Genomic DNA, 25,574 nt, shown 5'->3' on the forward strand with positions numbered 1-25,574 from the left:
GTGATAACTTTGCTTACCACCTGTGGTTTCTCAGCAATTAGATTACCATGTTTACCGTAAGGACTGGTGTATATTAAACTTTCAGCATTCTGTATTTGCGTTGTTGTAATTATTGTGCAGTTGAGTTATTTTCACACTTGGGAAAATCTTTTTTTTTTTTTTTGTTGCTGTTGTGCATTATGGGACTAATTCAGGTTGGATCGCAGTGTGCGATCCAACCGGAATTATTGAGAAAAAGATGCGGGCGCATGGGCAGCGCCCGTACTGTGCATGCTCCCGCATTTTCTGTGGGGGAGCCGCAGAAAATGCGATCGCCTCTGCCTGTCAATGCTCCATTTCCAGGGAAGAGATGGAGCGTTGCGGGGATGGGGAAAGCTGGACGAATGGGGGCGTGGTCACATGCAGACGCCGCGATCGCAAACGTGCGCCTGCAGGAGCCATCCTTTGTTTCTGCTAACAAGCAGAAATTGCGATGCATTAGCAATTTCTGCTTGTTGAACTGGGGGAGGCGCCGGTCAGCATGCTGGGCGGTCTTGCCTAGCGATGGGCTGCTCCCCGGCATGTGCTCCTAATTATCAGAATTTGCAATCCTTACTGGATTAGGCCCTACATTTGTTACACAATGTTACAGGATTGTTATGTTGCACAGTTACATTGGCACATGCAACGCAGCTCCTCTTAGATCAACAGCTCTGTATCCCGGATATCACACTTGTGCCAGTGACTGACTGCTCATAACCAAATTACAAATGTTTTTATTCTTTGTACTTTTGTATGACTTGAGCAACTCCTGAAGTGAAAGTGATGGATCTGCATTTTATGTCTGGAGATATGAATAAAAAATGATTTATCATAAATACGTAATTGGTCAATGAGCTGTTCTCTCTAGACATTATGTATACTGTACAATATACTGTAATATATTATAGCTTTTTGCTTAGGTACAAATTGCCCACTTAGAAGTATCTGACTAATAATTTTGTAATATAAACAAGATGCTCATTTGTCTGCCTATAGGCAGGGGGACGGAGATGGGGAGGAGTACAGTATACCTGGGGCTGCCAGGGAGTTGTGGCCAATCCCCAATCACATGTAGCCTCAATGCTGCTTCAGATGACCTCACCCAGGTATTCAATCAGGAGCGGATCTAGGCACAGGCAAGCAGGGCGGGCGCCTTGGGCGCAGCCGCTGTCGCCCTGCATTCACCCACCCGCACTCCGGCTGTAGCAGGCGCCGTGGGCTGTGTGGGTGCCCGCTGCAGCCGGCACCACTGTCAGGCGCTAGAGGTCATAATTGACCTCTAGTGTCTGTGCGGCGCTTTGGGAGAGACGTCATGACGTGTCTCCCACAGAGAGGAGCGGGCAGCCAGAGACGGAGCAGCAGCGGTCGGAAAGCAGGAGCAGGGCTGGTGAGTATTGTGTTTTTTTTTTTTTTTTGTAAGTGGCGCTAATATGGGGCAAATCTACTGGGGGCACAGCTACAGGGGGCATAACTGTCCATGCCCCTTACCTGTGAAGCCACGCCCCTATTTTTGATGTGCGGCGCACACTGACCATTTTACCTGCTGCGGAAGGAGGGGGTTTAACAAAGGAAACTTTCGCCCTGGGCACCCCCGCCATGATCCGGGGACCAATTTGGCTACCACACATGCCATTTTGCCGTCTATTTCCACCGCATTTGCAGCACCCGACGCTGGACTCCGGAGGACCACGTTTGGGAGCCACTGTCATGTGATTACAGAGGAGGAAAGGGTGAGGGCTGATGTTACAGTGAGACAGAGCTCTGAGGGCTGTTCCAAGGGATTGCAACTTTCATTTGCTAAAAATGAATGCCATCACGATGCATCAATGTCACAAATCCCTGGTGAATTGGTCGGCTGAATATTGGAGTTATGCAGAAAAAGGCTAAATTATAAAAGTTAAAATCTGCAAATCTTTACATTTCTCTGCTTTTTAAATGTGTGAAACATAAAGCTTCATATATGCTAAATATAAGCTTCACTTAGCACTGAGCTCAGCCTCTCCCTTGCCATCCAAGCTGATATTTGAGTAAGTGGCAATCGATCAGGCTAATGTCTGCCTCTCGTTTTTCATATTTGAAAGGGGTTGTGGCTTAAAGTAATCACTGGCTGCTGGTGCCAGGAGCAGGGACTGCAGTATGTGTTAGGAGCTGGGAGGGATCAGTACAAGGAGCACAGGAAACCTGCAAAGCATGAGTGTCAAGCAGACAGGCTGAGTCCTATGGAACTCCTATCAGCTGCTCTTTAAATGTGGCCAGACAAGTTTTGGCTGCAGTGCGTCCTCCAGGAGTGTGCACCTTGGGAATACAGAAGCTGTATAATGGGTTGTTCAAGCAGCAAACTGTGTGCCTACGCCCCATGTGCTGCAACCAGGGTAATTCCAGTGGTTTTGGTTTTCTTTAGTTTTGATTATTTTTAAAAATTATCTCTACATTTTGAACCTTTTATCATGGAGTACTTGCTGCAGCAAAGGGAGCAATGCCAACATAGGACGTTTTACAAAGAGCAGATCGTTGCAGGGAGCAGTTACTTGTTCTGTTTTTACAGTACTGTTTACATCTAGTAGTGTCTCCAGAAGGATATTACACACAAGCGGTGAGACTGATAATATTCCTTTGTCATCCTGGGATAGCCATGTTCTGTTATGAGAATACATTTCCCACGTTTGCCTCTTATGCATGCTTTACCATGATATTCAGTCTTTTTCTCTTAAACGTATGTTTGTTTTCATCTGAAAAACGAGTGAAGATGCGTTTTGCTTTGTTATGCATACTTGCCTGTCGCTGCAGACCTAATGAATTAATGCGCTCTGGGGAATAGGTTGTGTCCTTTCCATTATACTAATAAGAATTCCTCCTCGTATACGGTTGACACTTCATATATCCATACACTCATGTAACCCAACCTGACCCCACTACAAGTTATCTGCTCCCACCTGATCTATCTTCAATTACCATATATCATCCCGCACCCTTTTACTTGTGTCTGTTTTACTTTTTAGGGTGTAAACTTTTAGCCGGGTTCTCATTCCTATGGCCCCTTGTTTGTGTATGTTTTAAAATCACACTCTTGTAATGCAGTGTACGTATAATTTTGTACCGCAATGTCAAATGTAGGCAATATTTATATATTATTACAATTTTTGCTTAGCAAGGAATATAGATACATCTTGTGGATCAGTTTGTGAGTGGAAGGAGAGTCGCCACTTGGCAAGCGATGAATCTGCTGTTTTCTGCAGTCAGCTGCTGCTTTGAACATGTTTCTTTTTGTTTGCTGTATTATATTGCACTTGTGGTTTGGAAGTGGTTTATGTTTTTTTTTGTATTTGATTTGTTTCTCGTATGTTTGGGTGGAAAGTTTTATTACTGTTCCTTTTAGATAGGTATGAAACAAGCACAGCCAGGATCTCTTCCCCTAAAATGATCTGTAAGTTCCCTGTCGATCACAAACTTGGTTAAATACTTTTCCTGAGGGTGTTTTGCATATATACCTGGTAAGGAAAATGTTAGCAAGTGTAACTGCAGCACTCTAGGTTTCATAGGGGTCTATGTACTAAGCCTTGGATGGAGATTAAGTACCAGCCAATCAGCTCCTGTTATGTCACAGACTGGGTTTGAAAAATGACAGGAGCTGATTGGCTGGTATTCTATCTCCATCCAAGGCTTAGTAAATAGAACCCATAGTCTTGTTGGTATGGAACATCTTACTTGTCTGTTGTATATTTTGCTTACTGGTTGTTTAACAACAATAATTCTCATTATTTGTTACAGCGTGAAGAGGCACTGAGAAAGCGCAAGGAACTATCTCAGGAACTTCTGAACTTGCGTGGTGATTTAGGTGAGAATAAATCAATGCTATGTGTATCTAATATGACATTGCATACAACTCATGAGTTGGTATACCGGTCTTCTGTATGTTTGCAGTGCCATGTTAGTGATATTTGGTATCTGCAGGATAAATGTCCTTTTCAAGCCTGCCAGGATATACTATAGTTTTATATTTAAGGTATCCTCATTAATTGATTTGTCTCAATGATTTACCCCTCATTATTTTGGTGGCAAAGAGTTAAAGATTTTAAAATTCTTGTAAATGGCTTTTCCCCTAAGGCAGATTCCCATGGAAACTCTGGAGTTCTGAATTTCTCTAGAGCCTGTTAGTTGACCCCGGGTTCATCAGATTCCTGGCAGTTATCTCACTGAGGCACAGCTCAGCCTCTGGAAACAGGTCTGCATTCTACAACCTCCTTCCTCACAGGGAAGCCAATTTTGTCTGTCCAAACCCATCCCACAAAAGTAAACTTGCATGTTGGTGAAGAGTGATGTAGAATTTCTCAATGATTATCGGTTAGCAGCAGTAACGTGAGGTAAAAATCTGGGGAGGCACTCCATATATTATATATATATATATATATATATATATATATATATATATATATATATATATATATATATATAAAGCACCATCCATCTCTATATTGTATTTGGAAAGGTGGTCCAAAAGAGAGCTTAAAGTATGCAAGGTGATCTGTAATAAGCCAATTAAAGGCAAGTGTACATTTTGGTGACTGCTTGTCATTAAGCCAAGCGTTGCTGCAAGCTCACTGATAGCACTCACTCTGCTCACATAACTTCTTAGTGGACAGTGTGGAAATTAGAGCGAAACTAATTATTTATTTATTACCAGTTATTTATATTTTTCTATGCGTTTTCAGGTGAGAAAAATGAATATCATGTACTAGAATCTTCCTGGCTAATGGCCAGTATTTGTTGCTGTGGGAGGCTCACATATGGCGGTGTCATGCAAGATTGGCCCAAGCTGCCAAACAGGGCTACAAAATAATCATTGTTATTTCTAAAACACCTCAAGCGTTAGAAATGACCAAAATAAAATGACCAAAATAAAAGCATACACAAACACATAACCATTAGAGGCGAGGCTGTTTGAGGAGGTACAGGCAAAGGTTAGAGATTACCTGCTCATGAGAATTGACAGTATAGAGAGACAGCAGGAACTAGTGGGATGGAGTGGCATGGGACTGAAACTGGCACAACATGTGGAGGGAGTAGTATCCTGGTGCGGGTAGGATAAGCTATAGGAACAGCCAGGCTTTGAGAGTGCTTTTGAAATATTAAAGGTTCTGGGTGGGACTGGGGAACTGCAGAAGTGAGATTTTGGAGGCACTGGGAGAGGCCACATATGGCCAATTGTGCCACTTTTGTGTGCCAAGTGACCAGATCATTGCTAAAACAGCGTTCGTGTCGTGAAAAGATGGCTGCATTCATCACATTTTCTAACGTAAGGCTCTTATTTGTATTGGAATATTACTGTTCATTAGAGTAGTTTAAGGAACAAACACCCTATACCAGGCCTGGCCAACCTGTGGCTCTCCAGATGTTGTGAAACTACACATCCCAGCATGCCCTGCCATGGTTTTCACATTCCTTAATAGCAAAACAGCGGCAAAGCATGATGGGACTTGTAGTTTTGCGACAGCTGGAGAGCCACAGGTTGGCCAGGCCTGCCCTATACAATACCAGTGGTGACATTTAATTTTTATTCTGAGCCCTTTTGGTCAGATTATTCTGGTTTTCAAAGCAGTTAATCTGGTCACTGTCCATGCTTGATCTCTGTCCTCCTCTTTATCCGCACAAAAGCTTGAAGTACAAGAGTGATGATGGTACTTTCTACCAGGCATGTCTATACAGGAGCATTAAGGCCCATATAGACGGGCCGATGCAGGAGAGATGTTTGCTGAGCGAACCGCTCAGCACACATCTCTCCCGCCGCTCAGCACAGCGCGATCTGTGCACGGCAGGCCAATCTAGCAGCAGCGATAGCATCGCTATCGCTGTAAGGGGTACACACGGAGCGATCAGGCTTATATTCTAAGCAATCTAGTCAGATTGCTTAGAATATCGCTCCGTGAGTACCCCCCTTTAGTCCTTTCTTTACTGTGCTTATTAAGTACAATATACTTTGCTGTGTACAGTACGAGAATAATTATAACACATGAATGCCTTTTTTATTTTTTTGTTACTATCCCATATCCTTAATCTGAAACATGAATTTTGAGAATGTTATATGAAATACAGTATATGGATAAACATGTTTGCTTTGTTGCTGGTTGTAGTTTTATTAGCTTTATTTGTTTAATGGGGGTTGCTCCTACTCTTTAATATCCATTGAATCAATGTTTTCATGACCAAACGTTTTCACTTCAGTTTACATTAATACTCTTTTTCCACCTGTGTAGCACGGGTCGCAGCGGCTGCGACCCGTGCTACAGCCCCTTCAGGACAGCGTTCACCAACCTGGCAATTGCCGGGTTGGTGACGCGGCAGAGGCGGCGCTGGGAGATCACATGATCTCCCAGCGCCACCCTCCCATACACTGTGAACGGGAGCCGTGTCACCTCGACACGGCTCCCGTTCACACTAGACAGCTAGCCGAGTTGAACACGTGTTCATCCCGGCTAGCTACCCGGGTCAGATTCCCGGATCACTTGATCCGGGAATTTGCCGGGGGACCCTTTTCCACTAGGGAAAAACACGGGTAAATGCGCACCCCCGCACATTTACCCTTGTTTCTTAGAGCTAGTGGAAAAGGGGTATTAATAGTAATAGCTCCTTAGTCAACATCAGGGGTTATATTTCCAAAAAAACATTGGAGAATAGCAAAATGCACTGCTAAACTTGGAGCCGTACCTAGACATTTTGGTGCCCTGTGGCAGAAAGAGAATTGGTGCAGGGGATTAACTTCTGTGGTACACCAATTCCCAATAAATAGTACCAATTCACATTACACCACACAGTAGTACCTTTTATACATGTTACTCCACAGTAGAGCCTCTTATACACATTATGTCATGGTGACCTCCTTGTTCCTCTTTCTCGTCATTCCTTCCCTGGAGCAGCTATGCTGGTGCTTACTTTTTTGTGCCCAGGCGGAAGACCCTCTGGGAAAACGTCATCTATCCCAGTCACTGCAGTAGACGCGAAGGGGGGGTGGAGAACACATGGCAGTCAGCAGCAGCACTGTCCGTTGTAATGCATGTTAGCAGCAGTGCGTCCTACAGAGAAGGAGCAAGGCAAGGAGCAGTGCTGCAGCTTCCAGCAGCGCATACATAGGCGAGCACGGGTGGATGCAGTCCAGTCAGTGCGCCCACAGGACAGATGTGCTGTGTGCTGAGCACTGTCTGCAACACCCTACAGCTCTGGCTAAACTAGATAATCTTCTGTATTATGGTACACAGTTTTGCGTTAGAGACTATCCTTTACAAGTATATAATTATTGTGTGCTTTTTGTCATAAGTAGGCTGTTATTTATTGTGCTACAGATTACTTAGAAGTTATTACATACTTTTATTCAGTTGTCCTAGGAGTTCAGTATTCTGAAATGATAAAAATAGCTTCTTATCTATATACCAAGAGTCTCCCTGTATTAAGTGCCTTTGGAAAAAAAAAAGAAAGCAGTGTGACACCTCTTATCATGCTGGTGGTATTCATGTCTGCAACCACTGGCCTTGTAACGACCTTGTATCTGTTTTTAAACCTTGTCAATTTGTTCTTGTTCTTTAAGCCTTAAATAGTGGTGTTAGATGGTAAAACATAGAGCCATAGAGTTTTGGGAATAGTAACCTGTGGGGTATTTGTTTGTTTTTCTGGTTTCATTCGTTTGTGTGGAAAGATTCAGGGTCTGATTTAGAGATCAGTGTACAGCTCTTTACATAGTGTACCGTGTGTAGATTGGCTTACCTCGCTCACCTCATGCAGAGTAATATGCAGTATGGGTAAACAGAGTTTTATGAAATTGGTGCAACTGGGGTGAAAAGAGGTGTTCTCACATAGGCAAAGTTAAATGAGGGCGTATTCATGCAGTTGGTGGCCATGCAGCCTGCCAGTTTTTGCAAATGCGTTTTTTGGGAGGTGTACCTTTTTCCACCTGCTATAGGGAGGTACAATTATGCAGTGATGGCAAAAATGTGTTGGTAAGGCACATATGCAGCCTATGCAGAGGCATGCACATCTCTGTTGTATCCTGTGTCTAGAAATACGCTGCCTTTACCAAAATGTATCTTTGAGTGTTCCACAGCTGCATTGGTCCCCTGGGCCTTTAACTTAAAATGGACAAATGGATGCAATGTGTACAATTTACAACTGAATCCTGGATATTCTAGTAAAATACAAATACCTTCCATCATTTTTACCTTCCAACTGTCCTGTTTTGGGGAATAGGGACACAATAAAGGGTGTGGTCATGCATCACTGGGGCGTGTCCAGCACGTCCAAACTGCTGCCCTTCACCCACCCGCCCTCATTCTCTAACCCCTTTAGAAAACATCATGACAAATGCGTCCCGAGCAGCAGCTATGTACTATATGGTCCAAACCTCCTGGTACAATCACAGCTTCATGGTCCTAATCAGGGCTGTCTTTTCGTTTGGACTCAATGGACACTTGCCCAAAGGCCCTAGGAGTATAAAGGCCCTAGACTAATAGCTGAGGGTCTCCTCTTTCCAGAGGTACCAGATTTTTGAAAATCGGCCATGGGGAACCAGAGATATCGAACTTCAAAGCAGTGGTCCCCATCCAAGCCTGTTAATTGCTCTTCCCAACAAGATATCTTGGGTTCTGTCTGACTTAGTTTTTGTAATATACCCTCATAAAATCTCTGAGACTCTCACCTTTTGGTGGACACTGGCAGCTTGTCTATACTATGCCCAGAACCAGAGAGATCGCCTTCAAGCAGCTGGTCCCAGCTCCAGCTCCACACGCCCAATATGCAGTTTTATATTTTCATTGGTGGATTACTCTGGCTTCTGAACTCTGATCCCCAAGTCCCCAGTAGATCCTGAAAGGTGGGACTCTCTAGTTTTTTTTATTTAATTCAAAGCTAAGAAATCTATTTTCAGGAACTTGAGATATCTGCAATCAAGCAAGCTGCCCTCCCATCAGAAAATTATGAATATTAAGCCCACTCCACAATCCACCCCTCCCCTATGTATTAAACACCCCTTACCACCCTGGAAGCCATGTACCAGGGACTTTTCACTCCGCCCAATGCCCCCTTCTACAGTTTAGTGTTCTCCCTCCTGCCCCATATGTGCAGTAATGGAGTAATAAGAAGAAATTACTGCTCCAGGTACTACATGCTGAGTGGAAGATAGAATACCTCCTACCGCCCTCTGGACATCAAATCTGCCGCTGATAGCACACCACTGGAGGATGGGTTGGGGGCTTAGTGCATTGCTGTGACCAGGGGCCTAACCTGCTGTTAAGATGGCCCTGGTCCTAATGAGTATTGATGGGTCCCGCCAGACTATCATAACAAAATGGAGATAATTGTGAGCCATGCACACTGGAGGCAACTGTGGTCATTCTGTAAAACACATTTTGAAGGGCTTTTGAAATCTGCAGTTATTGCACTGTAAAATCTAGTTCTATGGATGGACCTAGGGACGTCCTCGTTGCAGGGTTGTATGACTTGTAGATCTGTTCAATGTAGCACACTATAAAAGTATAGAATTAATTGAATAAAAACTTGTGCCTTTAATACATAAACCTATTTGGCTGACAAAATTGTAGCATTTATGGGGGCCGAATCTGGATTTCTTTGTTTTTGGGCACTAATGACCTGAAGATGTGTTTTCGTTGTAGTTGCCAGATCATTCCCGTATAATGGTCTCTTGGGACAATCCGGTGAACTCTGATTTGTTTCCCCTAGTTGTGGCTTTTTCCTGTGAAAACCAGTTTATTTCACAGAAGTTATAGTAGTTTGCATGGATTGAGTGTATTTTGGTGTGCTTTACATTTCAATCAAAAAGAGAAACTCTTATGTTTATGTGCTGTATACACTTCCATTTTATATATTCAATCTATAAATATAAAAACCCCACCAATACTGTAATTAAATATCCAACCCATTCGGCTTGATTACTGTGAAATCTCTTCACTTCATCACACACACACACACGTTCAAAAGGAATTCTTAATCTGAGAGCAGCTAAGCAGCCTCCTCCATTCTGTGTGGTAATCCTGGGGACGGGGATGTCTGTGATAGGAGTGATTGTGTATTCCATGTGTTTGGAGCTGTGAAAGGTGGTGGAAAACTATACATATGTCTTTGGCTCTGAACACTGCCTCGTAAATCACATGACTGACAGTAAGCCAGTGATGCAAAAACTATTTAATGGCTCAAGCTTGTAATTACCACAGCATCAACATGGCCCAGGCTAGTTCATGAGACGTCTTACTCATGCAGTAGACAAACCATATTTCCTATTACTGAGGGCAAAACAAGCATTTGAATACTGTTCATGAAAGACACTAGGTTAACACGGCCGCTTCTTAATAATGGAATTTATGATGTAGCACTGTAACTATTTAGGATATTTTTGGCGGAGTTTGGAAATGTTTTCCATGGCATCGTTTCATAGTGTATGCAGAGATGTTTTCTTATTTGATGCCATTCTTCAAGGAACAAATACTCCTATCATGCAAGTGAGCCTTTTTAGACAAACCCCTTCCCAGCGGCAGTAAATTGTTGGGGCTTACAGCACCTGTCATCTGTTTCCAGCCCCCAGTTCCCAGACCCGGGTCAAACCTCTGTCTTTACCTCAGACAAAAATGCTGATTCAGATCTGCATGTACAAATGTTTGTAATACTGCACCTGAATAGACCAAACTTAGTACATAGCAGTCAGTATGGTATTAGGTACTCTTTCTCTAGGACATACTATAATACACTATTATACACATAAGCTTCCCTTCCTAGAAATAGTGGTGGAATTATACATTGGACTGGCTCCTACGGTGTGCCAAATTGGGCAACCCCCTTAACTTAAATTTAATGTGCTGTATAATGATATAAAAACAGGTTGACCAAGTAAACTGGTTGGCACTTTAGTAAATCAGCAGCTCTCCCTTAAATAGTAGTGTAGTGAGTGCAGTCAATTTCTTTTGCATCCCAGTTGTAATCAGGTTGTATATAAATTGGGTTTCTATGTGCAAATAGCCAGGTCACCGGCATTACTGTTTGTTTTATACTTGTTGTTTTTTTTAAAGAGGTTCTTCCCAAATAAAGAAATACAACAATCATGCCACATATAGATTATTGGAAATTGTAAGAAAAGTGAATGAGGCATGTCTGCTAAAGTGTGATTTACCAAAATAGTGATTATCTTAGGTTTATAGTGATTTACAGGCTGATTTTCTAATCATCAAATCTATTAAGTAATTCTGCCTATGAATAACCAGTCACCTATTCCTCAGTGATGTGTATGGAATAACCAGTCACCTATTCCTCAGTGATGTGTATGAATCTATTCTTTATTTAGTAAATACATTTTAAGATTGACTTGTTTCAAATACAATGTAGAGATGAGCGCCTGAAATTTTTCGGGTTTTGTGTTTTGGTTTTGGGTTCGGTTCCGCGGCCATGTTTTGGGTTCGACCGCGTTTTGGCAAAACCTCACCGAATTTTTTTTGTCGGATTCGGGTGTGTTTTGGATTCGGGTGTTTTTTTCAAAAAACCCTAAAAAACAGCTTAAATCATAGAATTTGGGGGTCATTTTGATCCCATATTATTATTAACCTCAAAAACCATAATTTCCACTCATTTTCAGTCTATTCTGAATACCTCACACCTCACAATATTATTTTTAGTCCTAAAATTTGCACCGAGGTCGCTGGATGACTAAGCTAAGCGACCCTAGTGGCCGACACAAACACCTGGCCCATCTAGGAGTGGCACTGCAGTGTCACGCAGGATGGCCCTTCCAAAAAACACTCCCCAAACAGCACATGACGCAAAGAAAAAAAGAGGTGCAATGAGGTAGCTGTGTGACTAAGCTCAGCGACCCAAGTGCCCGACACAAACACCTGGCCCATCTAGGAGTGGCACTGCAGTGTCACGCAGGATGTCCCTTCCAAAAAACCCTCCCCAAACAGCACATGACGCAAAGAAAAATAAAAGAAAAAAGAGGTGCAAGATGGAATTGTCCTTGGGCCCTCCCACCCACCCTTATGTTGTATAAACAGGACATGCACACTTTAACCAACCCATCATTTCAGTGACAGGGTCTGCCACACGACTGTGACTGATATGACGGGTTGGTTTGGACCCCCACCAAAAAAGAAGCAATTAATCTCTCCTTGCACAAACTGGCTCTACAGAGGCAAGATGTCCACCTCATCATCATCCTCCGATATATCACCGTGTACATCCCCCTCCTCACAGATTATCAATTCGTCCCCACTGGAATCCACCATCTCAGCTCCCTGTGTACTTTGTGGAGGCAATTGCTGCTGGTCAATGTCTCCGCGGAGGAATTGATTATAATTCATTTTAATGAACATCATCTTCTCCACATTTTCTGGATGTAACCTCGTACGCCGATTGCTGACAAGGTGAGCGGCGGCACTAAACACTCTTTCGGAGTACACACTTGTGGGAGGGCAACTTAGGTAGAATAAAGCCAGTTTGTGCAAGGGCCTCCAAATTGCCTCTTTTTCCTGCCAGTATAAGTACGGACTGTCTGACGTGCCTACTTGGATGCGGTCACTCATATAATCCTCCACCATTCTTTCAATGTTGAGAGAATCATATGCAGTGACAGTAGACGACATGTCCGTAATCGTTGTCAGGTCCTTCAGTCCGGACCAGATGTCAGCATCAGCAGTCGCTCCAGACTGCCCTGCATCACCGCCAGCGGGTGGGCTCGGAATTCTGAGCCTTTTCCTCGCACCCCCAGTTGCGGGAGAATGTGAAGGAGGAGATGTTGACAGGTCGCGTTCCGCTTGACTTGACAATTTTGTCACCAGCAGGTCTTTGCACCCCAGCAGACTTGTGTCTGCCGGAAAGAGAGATCCAAGGTAGGTTTTAAATCTAGGATCGAGCACGGTGGCCAAAATGTAGTGCTCTGATTTCAACAGATTGACCACCCGTGAATCCTTGTTAAGCGAATTAAGGGCTGCATCCACAAGTCCCACATGCCTAGCGGAATCGCTCCCTTTTAGCTCCTTCTTCAATGCCTCCAGCTTCTTCTGCAAAAGCCTGATGAGGGGAATGACCTGACTCAGGCTGGCAGTGTCTGAACTGACTTCACGTGTGGCAAGTTCAAAGGGCATCAGAACCTTGCACAACGTTGAAATCATTCTCCACTGCACTTGAGACAGGTGCATTCCACCTCCTATATCGTGCTCAGTTGTATAGGCTTGAATGGCCTTTTGCTGCTCCTCCAACCTCTGAAGCATATAGAGGGTTGAATTCCACCTCGTTACCACTTCTTGCTTCAGATGATGGCAGGGCAGGTTCAGTAGTTTTTGGTGGTGCTCCAGTCTTCTGTACGTGGTGCCTGTACGCCGAAAGTGTCCCGCAATTCTTCTGGCCACCGACAGCATCTCTTGCACGCCCCTGTCGTTTTTTAAAAAATTCTGCACCACCAAATTCAAGGTATGTGCAAAACATGGGACGTGCTGGAATTTGCCCATATTTAATGCACACACAATATTGCTGGCGTTGTCCGATGCCACAAATCCACAGGAGAGTCCAATTGGGGTAAGCCATTCTGCGATGATCTTCCTCAGTTGCCGTAAGAGGTTTTTAGCTGTGTGCGTATTCTGGAAAGCGGTGATACAAAGCGTAGCCTGCCTAGGAAAGAGTTGGCGTTTGCGAGATGCTGCTACTGGTGCCGCCGCTGCTGTTCTTGCGGCGGGAGTCCATACATCTACCCAGTGGGCTGTCACAGTCATATAGTCCTGACCCTGCCCTGCTCCACTTGTCCACATGTCCGTGGTTAAGTGGACATTGGGTACAACTGCATTTTTTAGGACACTGGTGAGTCTTTTTCTGACGTCCGTGTACATTCTCGGTATCGCCTGCCTAGAGAAGTGGAACCTAGATGGTATTTGGTAACGGGGGCACACTGCCTCAATAAATTGTCTAGTTCCCTGTGAACTAACGGCGGATACCGGACGCACGTCTAACACCAACATAGTTGTCAAGGACTCAGTTATCCGCTTTGCAACAGGATGACTGCTGTGATATTTCATCTTCCTCACAAAGGACTGTTGGACAGTCAATTGCTTACTGGAAGTAGTACAAGTGGGCTTACGACTTCCCCTCTGGGATGACCATCGACTCCCAGCAGCAACAACAGCAGCGCCAGCAGCAGTAGCGTTACACGCAAGGATGCATCGGAGGAATCCCAGGCAGGAGAGGACTCGTCAGAATTGCCAGTGACATGGCCTGCAGGACTATTGGCATTCCTGGGGAAGGAGGAAATTGACACTGAGGGAGTTGGTGGGGTGGTTTGCGTGAGCTTGGTTACAAGAGGAAGGGATTTACTGGTCAGTGGACTGCTTCCGCTGTCGGCCCAAGTTTTTGAACTTGTCACTGACTTATTATGAATGCGCTGCAGGTGACGTATAAGAGAGGATGTTCCGAGGTGGTTAACGTCCTTACCCCTACTTATTACAGCTTGACAAAGGGAACACACGGCTTGACACCTGTTGTCCGCATTTCTGGTGAAATACTTCCACACCGAAGAGCTGATTTTTTTGGTATTTTCACCAGGCATGTCAACGGCCCTATTCCTCCCACGGACAACAGGTGTCTCCCCGGGTGCCTGACTTAAACAAACCACCTCACCATCAGAATCCTCCTGGTCAATTTCCTCCCCAGCGCCAGCAACACCCATATCCTCCTCATCCTGGTGTACTTCAACACTGACATCTTCAATCTGACTATCAGGAACTGGACTGCGGGTGCTCCTTCCAGCACTTGCAGGGGGCGTGCAAATGGTGGAAGGCGCATGCTCTTCACGTCCAGTGTTGGGAAGGTCAGGCATCGCAACCGACACAATTGGACTCTCCTTGTGGATTTGGGATTTCGAAGAACGCACAGTTCTTTGCGGTGCTACTGCTTTTGCCAGCTTGAGTCTTTTCATTTTTCTAGCGAGAGGCTGAGTGCCTCCATCCTCATGTGAAGCTGAACCACTAGCCATGAACATAGGCCAGGGCCTCAGCCGTTCCTTGCCACTCCGTGTGGTAAATGGCATATTGGCAAGTTTACGCTTCTCCTCCGACAATTTTATTTTAGGTTTTGGAGTCCTTTTTTTACTGATATTTGGTGTTTTGGATTTGACATGCTCTGTACTATGACATTGGGCATCGGCCTTGGCAGACGACGTTGCTGGCATTTCATCGTCTCGGCCATGACTAGTGGCAGCAGCTTCAGCACGAGGTGGAAGTGGATCTTGATCTTTCCCTAATTTTGGAACCTCAACATTTTTGTTCTCCATATTTTAATAGGCACAACTAAAAGGCACCTCAGGTAAACAATGGAGATGGATGGATACTAGTATACAATTATGGATGGACTGCCGAGTGCCGACACAGAGGTAGCTACAGCCGTGGACTACCGTACTGTACTGTGTCTGCTGCTAATATAGACTGGTTGATAAAGAGAAGTAGTAGTAGTTGTATGTATGTATAAAGAAGAAAGAAAAAAAAAACCACGGGTAGGTGGTATACAATTATGGACGGACTGCCGAGTGCCGACACAGAGGTAGCTACAGCCGTGGACTACCGTACTGTACTGTGTCTGCTGCTAATATAGACTGGTTGATAAAGAGATGTAGTAGTAGTATGTATGTATAAAGAAGAAAGAAAGAAAAACCACGGGTAGGTGGTATACAATTATGGACGGACTGCCCAGTGCCGACACAGAGGTAGCTACAGCCGTGGACTACCGTACTGTACTGTGTCTGCTGCTAATATAGACTGGTTGATAAAGAGATGTAGTAGTAGTAGTAGTAGTAGTAGTAGTAGTAGTAGTAGTATGTATGTATAAAGAAGAAAGAAAAAAAAAACACGGGTAGGTGGTATACAATTATGGACGGACTGCCCAGTGCCGACACAGAGGTAGCTACAGCCGTGGACTACCGTACTGTACTGTGTCTGCTGCTAATATAGACTGGTTGATAAAGAGATGTAGTAGTAGTAGTAGTAGTATGTATGTATAAAGAAGAAAGAAAAAAAAACCACGGGTAGGTGGTATACAATTATGGACGGACTGCCCAGTGCCGACACAGAGGTAGCTACAGCCGTGGACTACCGTACTGTACTGTGTCTGCTGCTAATATAGACTGGTTGATAAAGAGATGTAGTAGTAGTATGTATGTATAAAGAAGAAAGAAAAAAAAACCACGGGTAGGTGGTATACAATTATGGACGGACTGCCCAGTGCCGACACAGAGGTAGCTACAGCCGTGGACTACCGTACCGTACTGTACTGTGTCTGCTGCTAATATAGACTGGTTGATAAAGAGATGTAGTAGTAGTAGTAGTATGTATGTATAAAGAAGAAAGAAAAAAAAAACACGGGTAGGTGGTATACAATTATGGACGGACTGCCGAGTGCCGACACAGAGGTAGCTACAGCCGTGAACTACCGTACTGTGTCTGCTGCGACTGGATGATAAATAATGATATAAAAAATATATATATATCACTACTGCAGCCGGACAGGTATATATTATATAATGACGGACCTGCTGGACACTGTCTGTCAGCAGAATGAGTTTTTTATAGAATAAAAAAAAAAACACCACACAAGTGAAGTCACACGACGAGTGTTTAACTTTTTCAGGCAATCACAATATAGTATACTATACTACTAACTATACTGGTGGTCAGTGTGGTCGGGTCACTGGTCAGTCACACTGGCAGTGGCACTCCTGCAGCAAAAGTGTGCACTGTTTAATTTTAATAATAATATGTACTCCTGGCTCCTGCTATAACCTATAACTGGCACTGCAGTGCTCCCCAGTCTCCCCCACAATTATAAGATGTGTGAGCTGAGCACAGTCAGATATATACATAGATGATGCAGCACACTGGGCTGAGCAGTGCACACAGATATGGTATGTGACTGAGTCACTGTGTATCGTTTTTTTCAGGCAGAGAACGGATATATTAAATAAAACTGCACTGTCTGGTGGTCACTGTGGTCAGTCACTAGTAAACTCTGCACTCTCTACAGTTCTACAGTACTCCTAAGCTCCAGTAAATCAGGTCAATCTCTCTCTCTCTCTCTTCTAATCTAAATGGAGAGGACGCCAGCCACGTCCTCTCCCTATCAATCTCAATGCACGTGTGAAAATGGCGGCGACGCGCGGCTCCTTATATAGAATCCGAGTCTCGCGAGAATCCGACAGCGTCATGATGACGTTCGGGCGCGCTCGGGTTAACCGAGCAAGGCGGGAAGATCCGAGTCGCTCGGACCCGTGAAAAAAAACATGAAGTTCGTGCGGGTTCGGATTCAGAGAAACCGAACCCGCTCATCTCTAATACAATGTAGTTCAAAACCATTGAGATGAAAGAGAGAGAAATGAAGTAGGCATGTACATGCACTGACATTAATGGTTCCATTCACATCATTATTTCAGCTCAACTGAAATTAGTGGCAAAAGTTGCTATAAAGTGTCTAATGTTACTAGCCAAACACTAGTTATTGATATTTGGGCACCTTTTTGAAGTAGTTGGGTGAAGGAATGCGTTAAGCAACCCACCTGTCGGGATGCTGTTGGTCATGTGACCGGCGCCGGATCACAGACAGACGGGATGCCGAAGGATAGTATTGGGGTGCTCCCTTAGGGTTAGGCACCCCATCCAATGTCTGCATATTTAGTGTCGGGATGCTGCAGCCGGTCATTTGACCGCCAGAATATCGTATGAATTCCTGGGTGAAAACCAGATTATCCTGCGTTGTTTATTCCCTTGTCCCCAGAATTAACCAGTTTCCCTCCTGAATGCACACTTTAAATGGTTAATTTGTTGACATTTGGATTATGCTTTTTATTGAAATCTACAGATATGTCCTCAAACTTTTGCCAAATAGCCCCGCTTATCCACACCAAAACACTAATCCTAAATGCTGTACCTAGCACACTAGGGGCTAACTAAGACTCACAGCGGATAAATCCAGGTGAAAAGGCGAAAGACTGGTCCAATACAAGTGACTCACACCATGTATTGTTTTACATATTCCGCCACTTTATACTGATGCCTTTGCTGCAAAAATACTAATCCTGGCTGCGGGAGGCGGGACTAGGGTTAGGCTGCAGGGGGAGGGGGGTTTTGGATTAGGCACACCGGAGTAGGATAGGGTTAGGCTGCAGTGGGGTGGGGCGTTGGTTAGGTTCAGAATGCAGGGATGGAGGGGAGCTTAGGTTTGGGCACACCGGGGAGGGTTAGGGTTAGGCTGCGGAAGGGTTGGGGCGTTAGGGTTAGGCTTCAGTAACAGAGGGTTAAGGGGGTTAGGGGCATCTTGCTTACCGACCTCTGTCAGGATTCTAAACAGCAGGATGCCACAGTCAGTATTCAGACTGCTGGCATCCCGCCCCAACTCGAGTGACCCTAGCCAGGCATAATTATGCTTTATCTGCCACTTTATGCCAGTTCCTGTACAATAAAAATAATAATCCTAAACACACCAAGGGAATCGCGCGGTGTCTCACGCCATGTGGCGCAAAAAGGGCAGGCGTACATCTGTAATAAGTACAGCAAAGTAGTTGCAGTGGAAGGTTCTAATGTTCAGTATTGTAACACAAGGACGTGCTGGAATTAGTAGCAAAGCAAACAGGAGGAACCATACACCTTGCCCTGCAGGCAGGCAGAAAGTGTGCAGCCAGATTTAGATTTGGGTGGGTCCTTTCCTAGCTCACCTGTCCAGCATCTGCAAGCAACACGGCAATATTTTAGCTGCATGGAAAAAAATTTTGTTCCTCTCCAGAAGGTTATCCAAATGTCAGGCTATACTGTAACTAGCACCCAACCCCCCTCTGCCCACACCATTACGTGCTAATGCGGTCACCAGCAGTGTAAGACATACACAAGTACAGTAATGCATTTTCTGTATTAAAGTGATTCTTTCAAATTTGTTTTTGGAATTTTGACTCTAGATGATCCACTTGTTTACCAGGCAAGTGTATTTCAAGGGGTCTATAAATAATGCACCTTTTAGAGTGTTACAAGGTGCTAGGAGTGGAGGCTACACTGCAGCGTTAGGAGTGTTCCCTACAGACAGCTCATAAGGAAGAGTTTTATGCCAGTCTCAGCCATGGTCACAAATGGCTCTGGTAATATGAGAAACCTGTTTACAAATTCTTCATTTAGAATTTTGAGACTCGCAATTTCAGAACTGGATTTTTCTTAGACACAATATAATGTATTTACGTTTTTGGCACCATTGCTTTTGCCAAAATGCTTTATGAAAGCGTTAAATACTATTAGTAATACAGTATGTATTATACAATCTGGAATGCTTCTTTTTATTTTCATTCTGGTTTTCAGAACTTACTCCATTGTGGGTTTCGGAATAAGAGATCTCTTACATTTTAATCAGCTATCTCTCCATGGCAGGGGTGTGTTCTATTTATACAAGAAGAATGCTTGCTGGATCTGCCATGTGTTTTTCTTATTTGTATGGAGTATCATAATTTAGCAGAATCTAAAAGCACTGCTGTACGATCACTATAAAATATTTCCCAGTTTCTGATTGAGGATTTAAATAAGACTACAGAAATTTGCCTCCAACCTGCAAAATAAATTATAATGACCCATACCCTCCAACATGACCCGCCCCACTAGGTACAAAATGCTCTGTTTCTGGACTTCCTTCTTAATTTATTATTGCCATCACCTGTGAAGAAACAGCTTTCTTATCATTTAACTAGTTCAACACAGGTGATGGAATGACCTCCACAAGGTAGGAGTGACCTCCACAAGGTAGATCTACAGCTGGGCATATAATATATTAGAGCTGTCATTATAATATAGGCAGCACTTTGGTACTTTATTAGGCATCATGAGATTAAAATGCTCCTTTTTGTGCAAACTGTCCTTGGGAAAACAGTAATTCAGCCTCTTAATGTTAGCCTGCATGTTCTGTGCTCTTGGACCTCACTCACAAATGCTAAGTGGGTTTTGGTTCCTGGAAGCTTGATGTTCGTCCTGTGAAGATTAGTTATAAAGCAGCTGTACAAGTGTCTCCCTTCTAGCTATACTGGCCCTTTACCAGATCTTATGTAACCTGTACGTCAAGCAGGTCACATCCACATGTAGTGACAGCTGAAAGCCTTGTTCGTGGTGCCAGATACAGAGAGGGCATATAAGGCGAGATACCCAGCGCCGGGAAAGTGCAACCGACACTCTGATTCCCCCATAGGGGAAATAAATATATTGTAAAGGACCGTTTTGTAGCTACTGCAGATAGGCAATGAGTGACATACATGCAGCTGCATCATTCTAGCAACGGTTTATATTAGCATGTATAAAGGATTGATCAAGTAAAGTAATTGTTAATGTATGTATTAGTGGGTTTGAATATTTGATGTGATATCACAGGAGTATTAGTTACTGTGACAGTCGTGTTTCTTGCACTGTGCAACAGGTTGCGGCATTTGAATTTCGGGCCGTGTGTAACAGGCTGTTTCAGGCGTGTTTCTTGTAGTGTGTAACAGGCTGTGTCAGGCGTGTTTCTTGCACTGTGTAACAGGCTGTGTCAGGCGTGTTTCTTGCTGTGTGTAGCAGGCTGTGTCAGGCGTGTTTCTTGCACTGTGTAACAGGCTGTGTTTCTTACAGTGTGTGTCAGGCGTGTTTCTTGCTGTGTGTAGCAGGCTGTGTCAGGCGTGTTTCTTGCACTGTGTAGTAGACTGTGTCAGACGTGTTTCTTGCACTGTGTAACAGGCTGTGTCAGGCATGTTTCTTGCACTGTGTAGCAGCCTGTGTCAGGCATGTTTCTTGCAGTGTGTAGCAGGCTGTCATGTTAAGAGGCAGGTGCTTCTCTAACCAACAGTGTCTGATGGGGACATTTAGTAAGCAGTGATAAGAGCGGAGAAGTGAGCCAGTGGAGAAGTTGCCCCATCAACCAATCAGCAACTCTGTGTAATTTTTTATAGTATGCAAATTATAGATGTTACTTCAGTGCTGATTGGTTGCCATGGGCAACTTCTCCACTGGCTCACTTCTCCGCTCTTATCACTGCTTAGTAAATGTCCCCCTGAGTGACTGTCAGTAACTGGGATAACTGCCCTAGATATATGGCAGATTCAGCGGTCTGTAATAGAGTGGGGAATATTTAGTCAGAGACAACATTTTTCCGGTCAGGAGCAGGGCAGGCCACAGTAAATAATGTACTGTATATTCTTTACATACCTGAACTTTTCAATATTGAGATTTAGTGTCATTTTGTGAGCAAGAAACCCCCATACTGCTTAGTAGTGAAGGTTTAAATGAATGTTAAGCTACTGACTCTAGGGAACAGCACCCCTACTGGACAAATGTTCATGCTACATTGTAGAAAACTGATAGAAGCGATAATTATTGATAATCACATATTCCAGGTGAGAGTGTAACCATACTAAAAGCAAAAGCTTATTTAAAAACAAAAAACAAAAACAAAACTGTTTTACCTTTAAACATTTTGTGTAATGCTCCCAATACATTGGACATGAGTATGAGTGCTAGCCTTTATGACACACATACACACACACACACACACTCTCTAATGAAACAAGTTCATACAACGGGTGTGGTATTGAAGGTCGACAGTAACTAGGTCGACCACTATTGGTCGACAGTAACTAGGTCGACAGAGTCTTTAGGTCGACATGTTCTAGGTCGACAGGTCAAAAGGTCGACATGGGTTTTTTTATGTGTGTGTTTTTTTGTGTCGTTTTCTTCATAGAGTGACCGGGAACCCCAGTTAGTGCACCGTGTCCCCTCGCATGGCTCGCTTCGCGCGCCATGCTTCGGGCAAGGTGCCTCGCTTCGCTCTGCACATATTACCGTTCCAATCGTAGTCCACGTGGATCGTTAAGTATGAAAAGGTTAAAAAAAAGAAAAAAATTGTGAAAAACTCATGTCGACCTAAAACATGTCGACCTAAAGACCCTGTCGACCTAGTTACTGTCGACTTAGAGACTGGATCCCCATACAACACAAGGTCAGAGGTAATCTGTTGCTGTTGACAGGTTTACAGCCCACATAGTGCCACCAGCAGCATTTCTTCTAGAAGAGCTGTTGATTTCTGTGATTTATGATGAGCTTCCAGTACAGTATGAGTTCTTCTCTGGAATGTGTACCATTATGCACTTGCCACTTTGGATTTCAGCTTTCCTGCCCCTTTAATAATGTAGGTACCTTCTGAATAGCGATATTAACATATTTTCTTTAGATGTCAAACCTCGTTTGATTTGATTTTATATAAGATTACATCCTTTTGAAAACCAAGCCTATATGAAATATCAGCTTTTAACAGTCTTCACAAATGGTGTATGTAGTGAGCTGGAGCAAGGGAGTGGATTCCCCTGTGTAATGATGCTGCATGCACATTACCAGCTACTTTTTAGTTTCTTCAGAAGGCCGCACTTCACAGTTTTGCGATTTGTCAGCTAGGCCAGGAAGAATGAAACCACTTTGTGCTCCAGTAAATCTGTTTTCAGCTTCTGTATGGTTTTCTATTGGTAGCATAGTGAAATGTGTGTCTTTTATCTTAAGTGACGGTAGATTGCATGGCGATATTCCGTTTTCACCCTTTTTCGCGCTGAACGCGCCCATTTCACTTGCGAAACGGCCCGCAAATGGGTTACACTTCGCGCATTTCAGCTCTGGGGTAGCAAGCTGAAATGAAGGTCTCGCGCCCGTCGGCAGCAACAGTTGAATAATAGCCCGAGGGCAGGTGCAGGGACCCGCGATAACATTTGAAATCCCCCCATGGTCTGAATGTTGTCATGGATATTATGATAGGTGACCTGTCCACATGGTCGTCATGTCAACATTGTGAATGCTGACAGTTGACATGTCGACACAGCTTTTTTTACTGACCTAAATGCATCCAAACCCTAAACCTAATAATAACAACTACATATGTACTAAACATGCCTGGCAGAGGTGACCTGATCCTGGTTCTTCTCTGTTTAGCTGTACCACTACTGTGACATCATTTATATAGGGACCTAATGTTGTTCCTGGTACTAACCTGTGGCTGCTATGTTTTCTGAGTGTACAGACAGACCTCCAGTATATATAGTTAGTATGCCAGACAGGAACATGTTAATAGGGGCCGCCAGACATCACCATGACACCTGGATGCGCACATTACATTTGAATAGCAGAGCAAATCTTAGCTGATTTATGTGCACATCTCTATGGTGTGCAAAGGACCATCTGTGATGGTTGGATGGTCACGTAGAGCGCCCGGTCACTGTTCTGGTGGCACTATGTGACAGTCGCCTTGATCTCCACTTTGTCAGGAATGCGTGTGTCTTCCTCCCAACACTACTGATCTCAGTGGGACAGTCTCTATTTGAGGGCTCTGTTACGATGACATTTTCCCAATTGCCGGTCAGTTGAGAGGTATGTCCGTGAATAGCAGGGCTGTTGCAGTAGCGAAAGGCTTGTATTTGGGGATGGGATATGGTTGACGCTTTGGGTTTTAGTCTAACCTACATACACATTAAGGATGAGTGGTTCGGTTTTCCTGCCAAGTTCAGATCTGAGAACAGTGCAACATATAATCCTTCTGGAAGTATTGGCTCTCACGTGTTTTATATACTGTATCCTGGATCACACATAAATTATATGCAATCTAAAACATGCGAGAGACTAGATTTCCAGAAAGATTATGCTCTTTCTCTCCAATCCAAACGTTGCGGGAAGAACAGAGTCAGAACTGAACCACTGATCTCATACTCGTGCACACTCACTAGCGTCTGATGTTCCATACACACTAGACGTCGTCGCTCTATGAGCGACATCGTCTAGTGTTTCCCCTCCTGGGTCGGGCGGTCAGTGGCCGTCCGTACACACTGAGCGATATGACAGCTCAGTGACCTCATGCGTGCACGACAGCGATGATCGTCGCAGAGAAAATGAGCGACGTCGCTCAAGAAGGGGGAAAATGAGCGACGTCGCTCATTTTCTCGGCAAGTGTGTATGGGCCTTATCTCTGTTATGTCGGATGTCTATTATGCCATTTACCCGGCCTAATGGTATGGTTTTTGTGGTGTGGGAGGAAACCTGAGCAGTGGAACAAAGCCACACAAAGTGAAACATGCAAACTCCAGACAAATGGCTGATATTGAAACCGCTTTGCAACCTTGCAGCTGCAGAGGTCTTAGCTTGGAAAGTTGTTGCCCTTATTTGACTGTTCTCCATTGACGATTACCGGTTCTCATGAATTAGACTGCTAAATCCCTAATACTGTCTAATGTAAATGTAGTTTAACGGGATTGAGACTTCTCACTAACAAAAGCCAGATAGCAAATTTTAGTGAGATCAGCCCTGGCTAATGCATTTAATCACATTAAAACACAGTCTGGCGAGGAGTGGACAATAAAGTAATGCTTTTATGTGTATGCACTCCCATTAACCAGTTTGAGGGATGGACCTTGTACAAAGGCATTCACTTTCAGTATGTATTGTGTGTTCTTGAAGGCTAAGTACACTTTGATAAAATAATGTGTTAGCAAGCTTGGAGATGCACTGACCAGTGTCTGCTTATCTTTCCTTTGCGTCTATTTTAAATTTGCCCTCAGTGGTAAATGCTGGGTACACTATAATGGAGTCCTATGTAAGCATTTATAAAGTGCATCGTACACTATGCTGCAAGGAAGCGGAGAACGCATGTCTGGTGACCTGTTAAAAGCAAGGACAAAGCACAAGGGTTTTTTTCTGCTGTTTAAGCACATATACAGTATGTATGAGCTCTTAGGTCTCCTCGTCGCTGGTGCTTTACTAGGATTTTATAAAAGAAAATCCATTTTATATTGTTGCTTTGATTTGCGAGCCATCACAGCGCTCCGCAGCGCCAAACAATGGAGGAAAGTGGGACATATAGTACATTTTTACTAGGAAAAATAAGAGTTCAGCCTAATACCAATAGGTACAGTAAGCTAACGCTGGAAATAATGGCTTCTAAAAAAGTAGTTTTAAGGGGGGTACTCACGGAGCGATATTCTAAGCAATATGACTAGATTGCTTAGAATATCGGCATGATCGCTCCGTGTGTAGCCCCCTCAGCGATAGCGATGCGCGGCCCCGCACATCGCTATCGCTGCTGCTAGATTGGCCTGCATGCAGGCCAATCTAGCGGGTCGCTCACTTCACCCGCTGGGTGAAATGAGCGGCCCCCCGTCTCCCCCCGCACGCTCAGCACAGATCGCGCTGTGCTGAGCGGCAGGAGAGATGTGTGCTGAGCGGTTCGCTCAGCACACATCTCTCCAGCATCGGCCCGTGGGTACTGGGCTTTAGATTTTTTTAAATTGACGGAAAAAGGTAAAAAACATGAGGGGTGGGGGTAATCTGTTTAGATTTGCCTATATTAAGTTAATTGTTTAACCTTTTTATCAGAAGGTGTATTTTATAAGCAACAAATCTTTGTCTACATCTGCCCCGGTTTGTCAGGGAAACCAGAAAGGAAAGCTACTTTTAAACGTATGGCTAGAATTCTATTTTGAATATTGAGGAATGTGATTTTATATTAATGCATGA

General features: G+C 44.1%; 1 protein-coding gene across 6 annotated transcripts in view; it reads left to right on the forward strand.

The window, feature by feature from the left end:
- MTUS1 (microtubule associated scaffold protein 1) overlaps window positions 1-25,574 on the forward strand; it is a 460,214-nt gene that overhangs the window by 418,801 nt on the left and 15,839 nt on the right. For 5 of the 6 annotated variants that reach the window (XM_063920828.1, XM_063920830.1, XM_063920829.1 and 2 more), the window contains one exon: window positions 3,790-3,856. In XM_063920828.1, the coding sequence (XP_063776898.1) occupies window positions 3,790-3,856 (67 nt within the window). Of the gene's footprint in view, window positions 1-2,157; window positions 2,394-3,789; window positions 3,857-25,574 lie in introns of those variants that run through there. The other variant, XM_063920833.1, reaches the window with a different exon arrangement.

Source organism: Pseudophryne corroboree, chromosome 1, assembly GCF_028390025.1.
Source record: "Pseudophryne corroboree isolate aPseCor3 chromosome 1, aPseCor3.hap2, whole genome shotgun sequence".
Lineage (NCBI taxonomy): Eukaryota > Metazoa > Chordata > Amphibia > Anura > Myobatrachidae > Pseudophryne > Pseudophryne corroboree.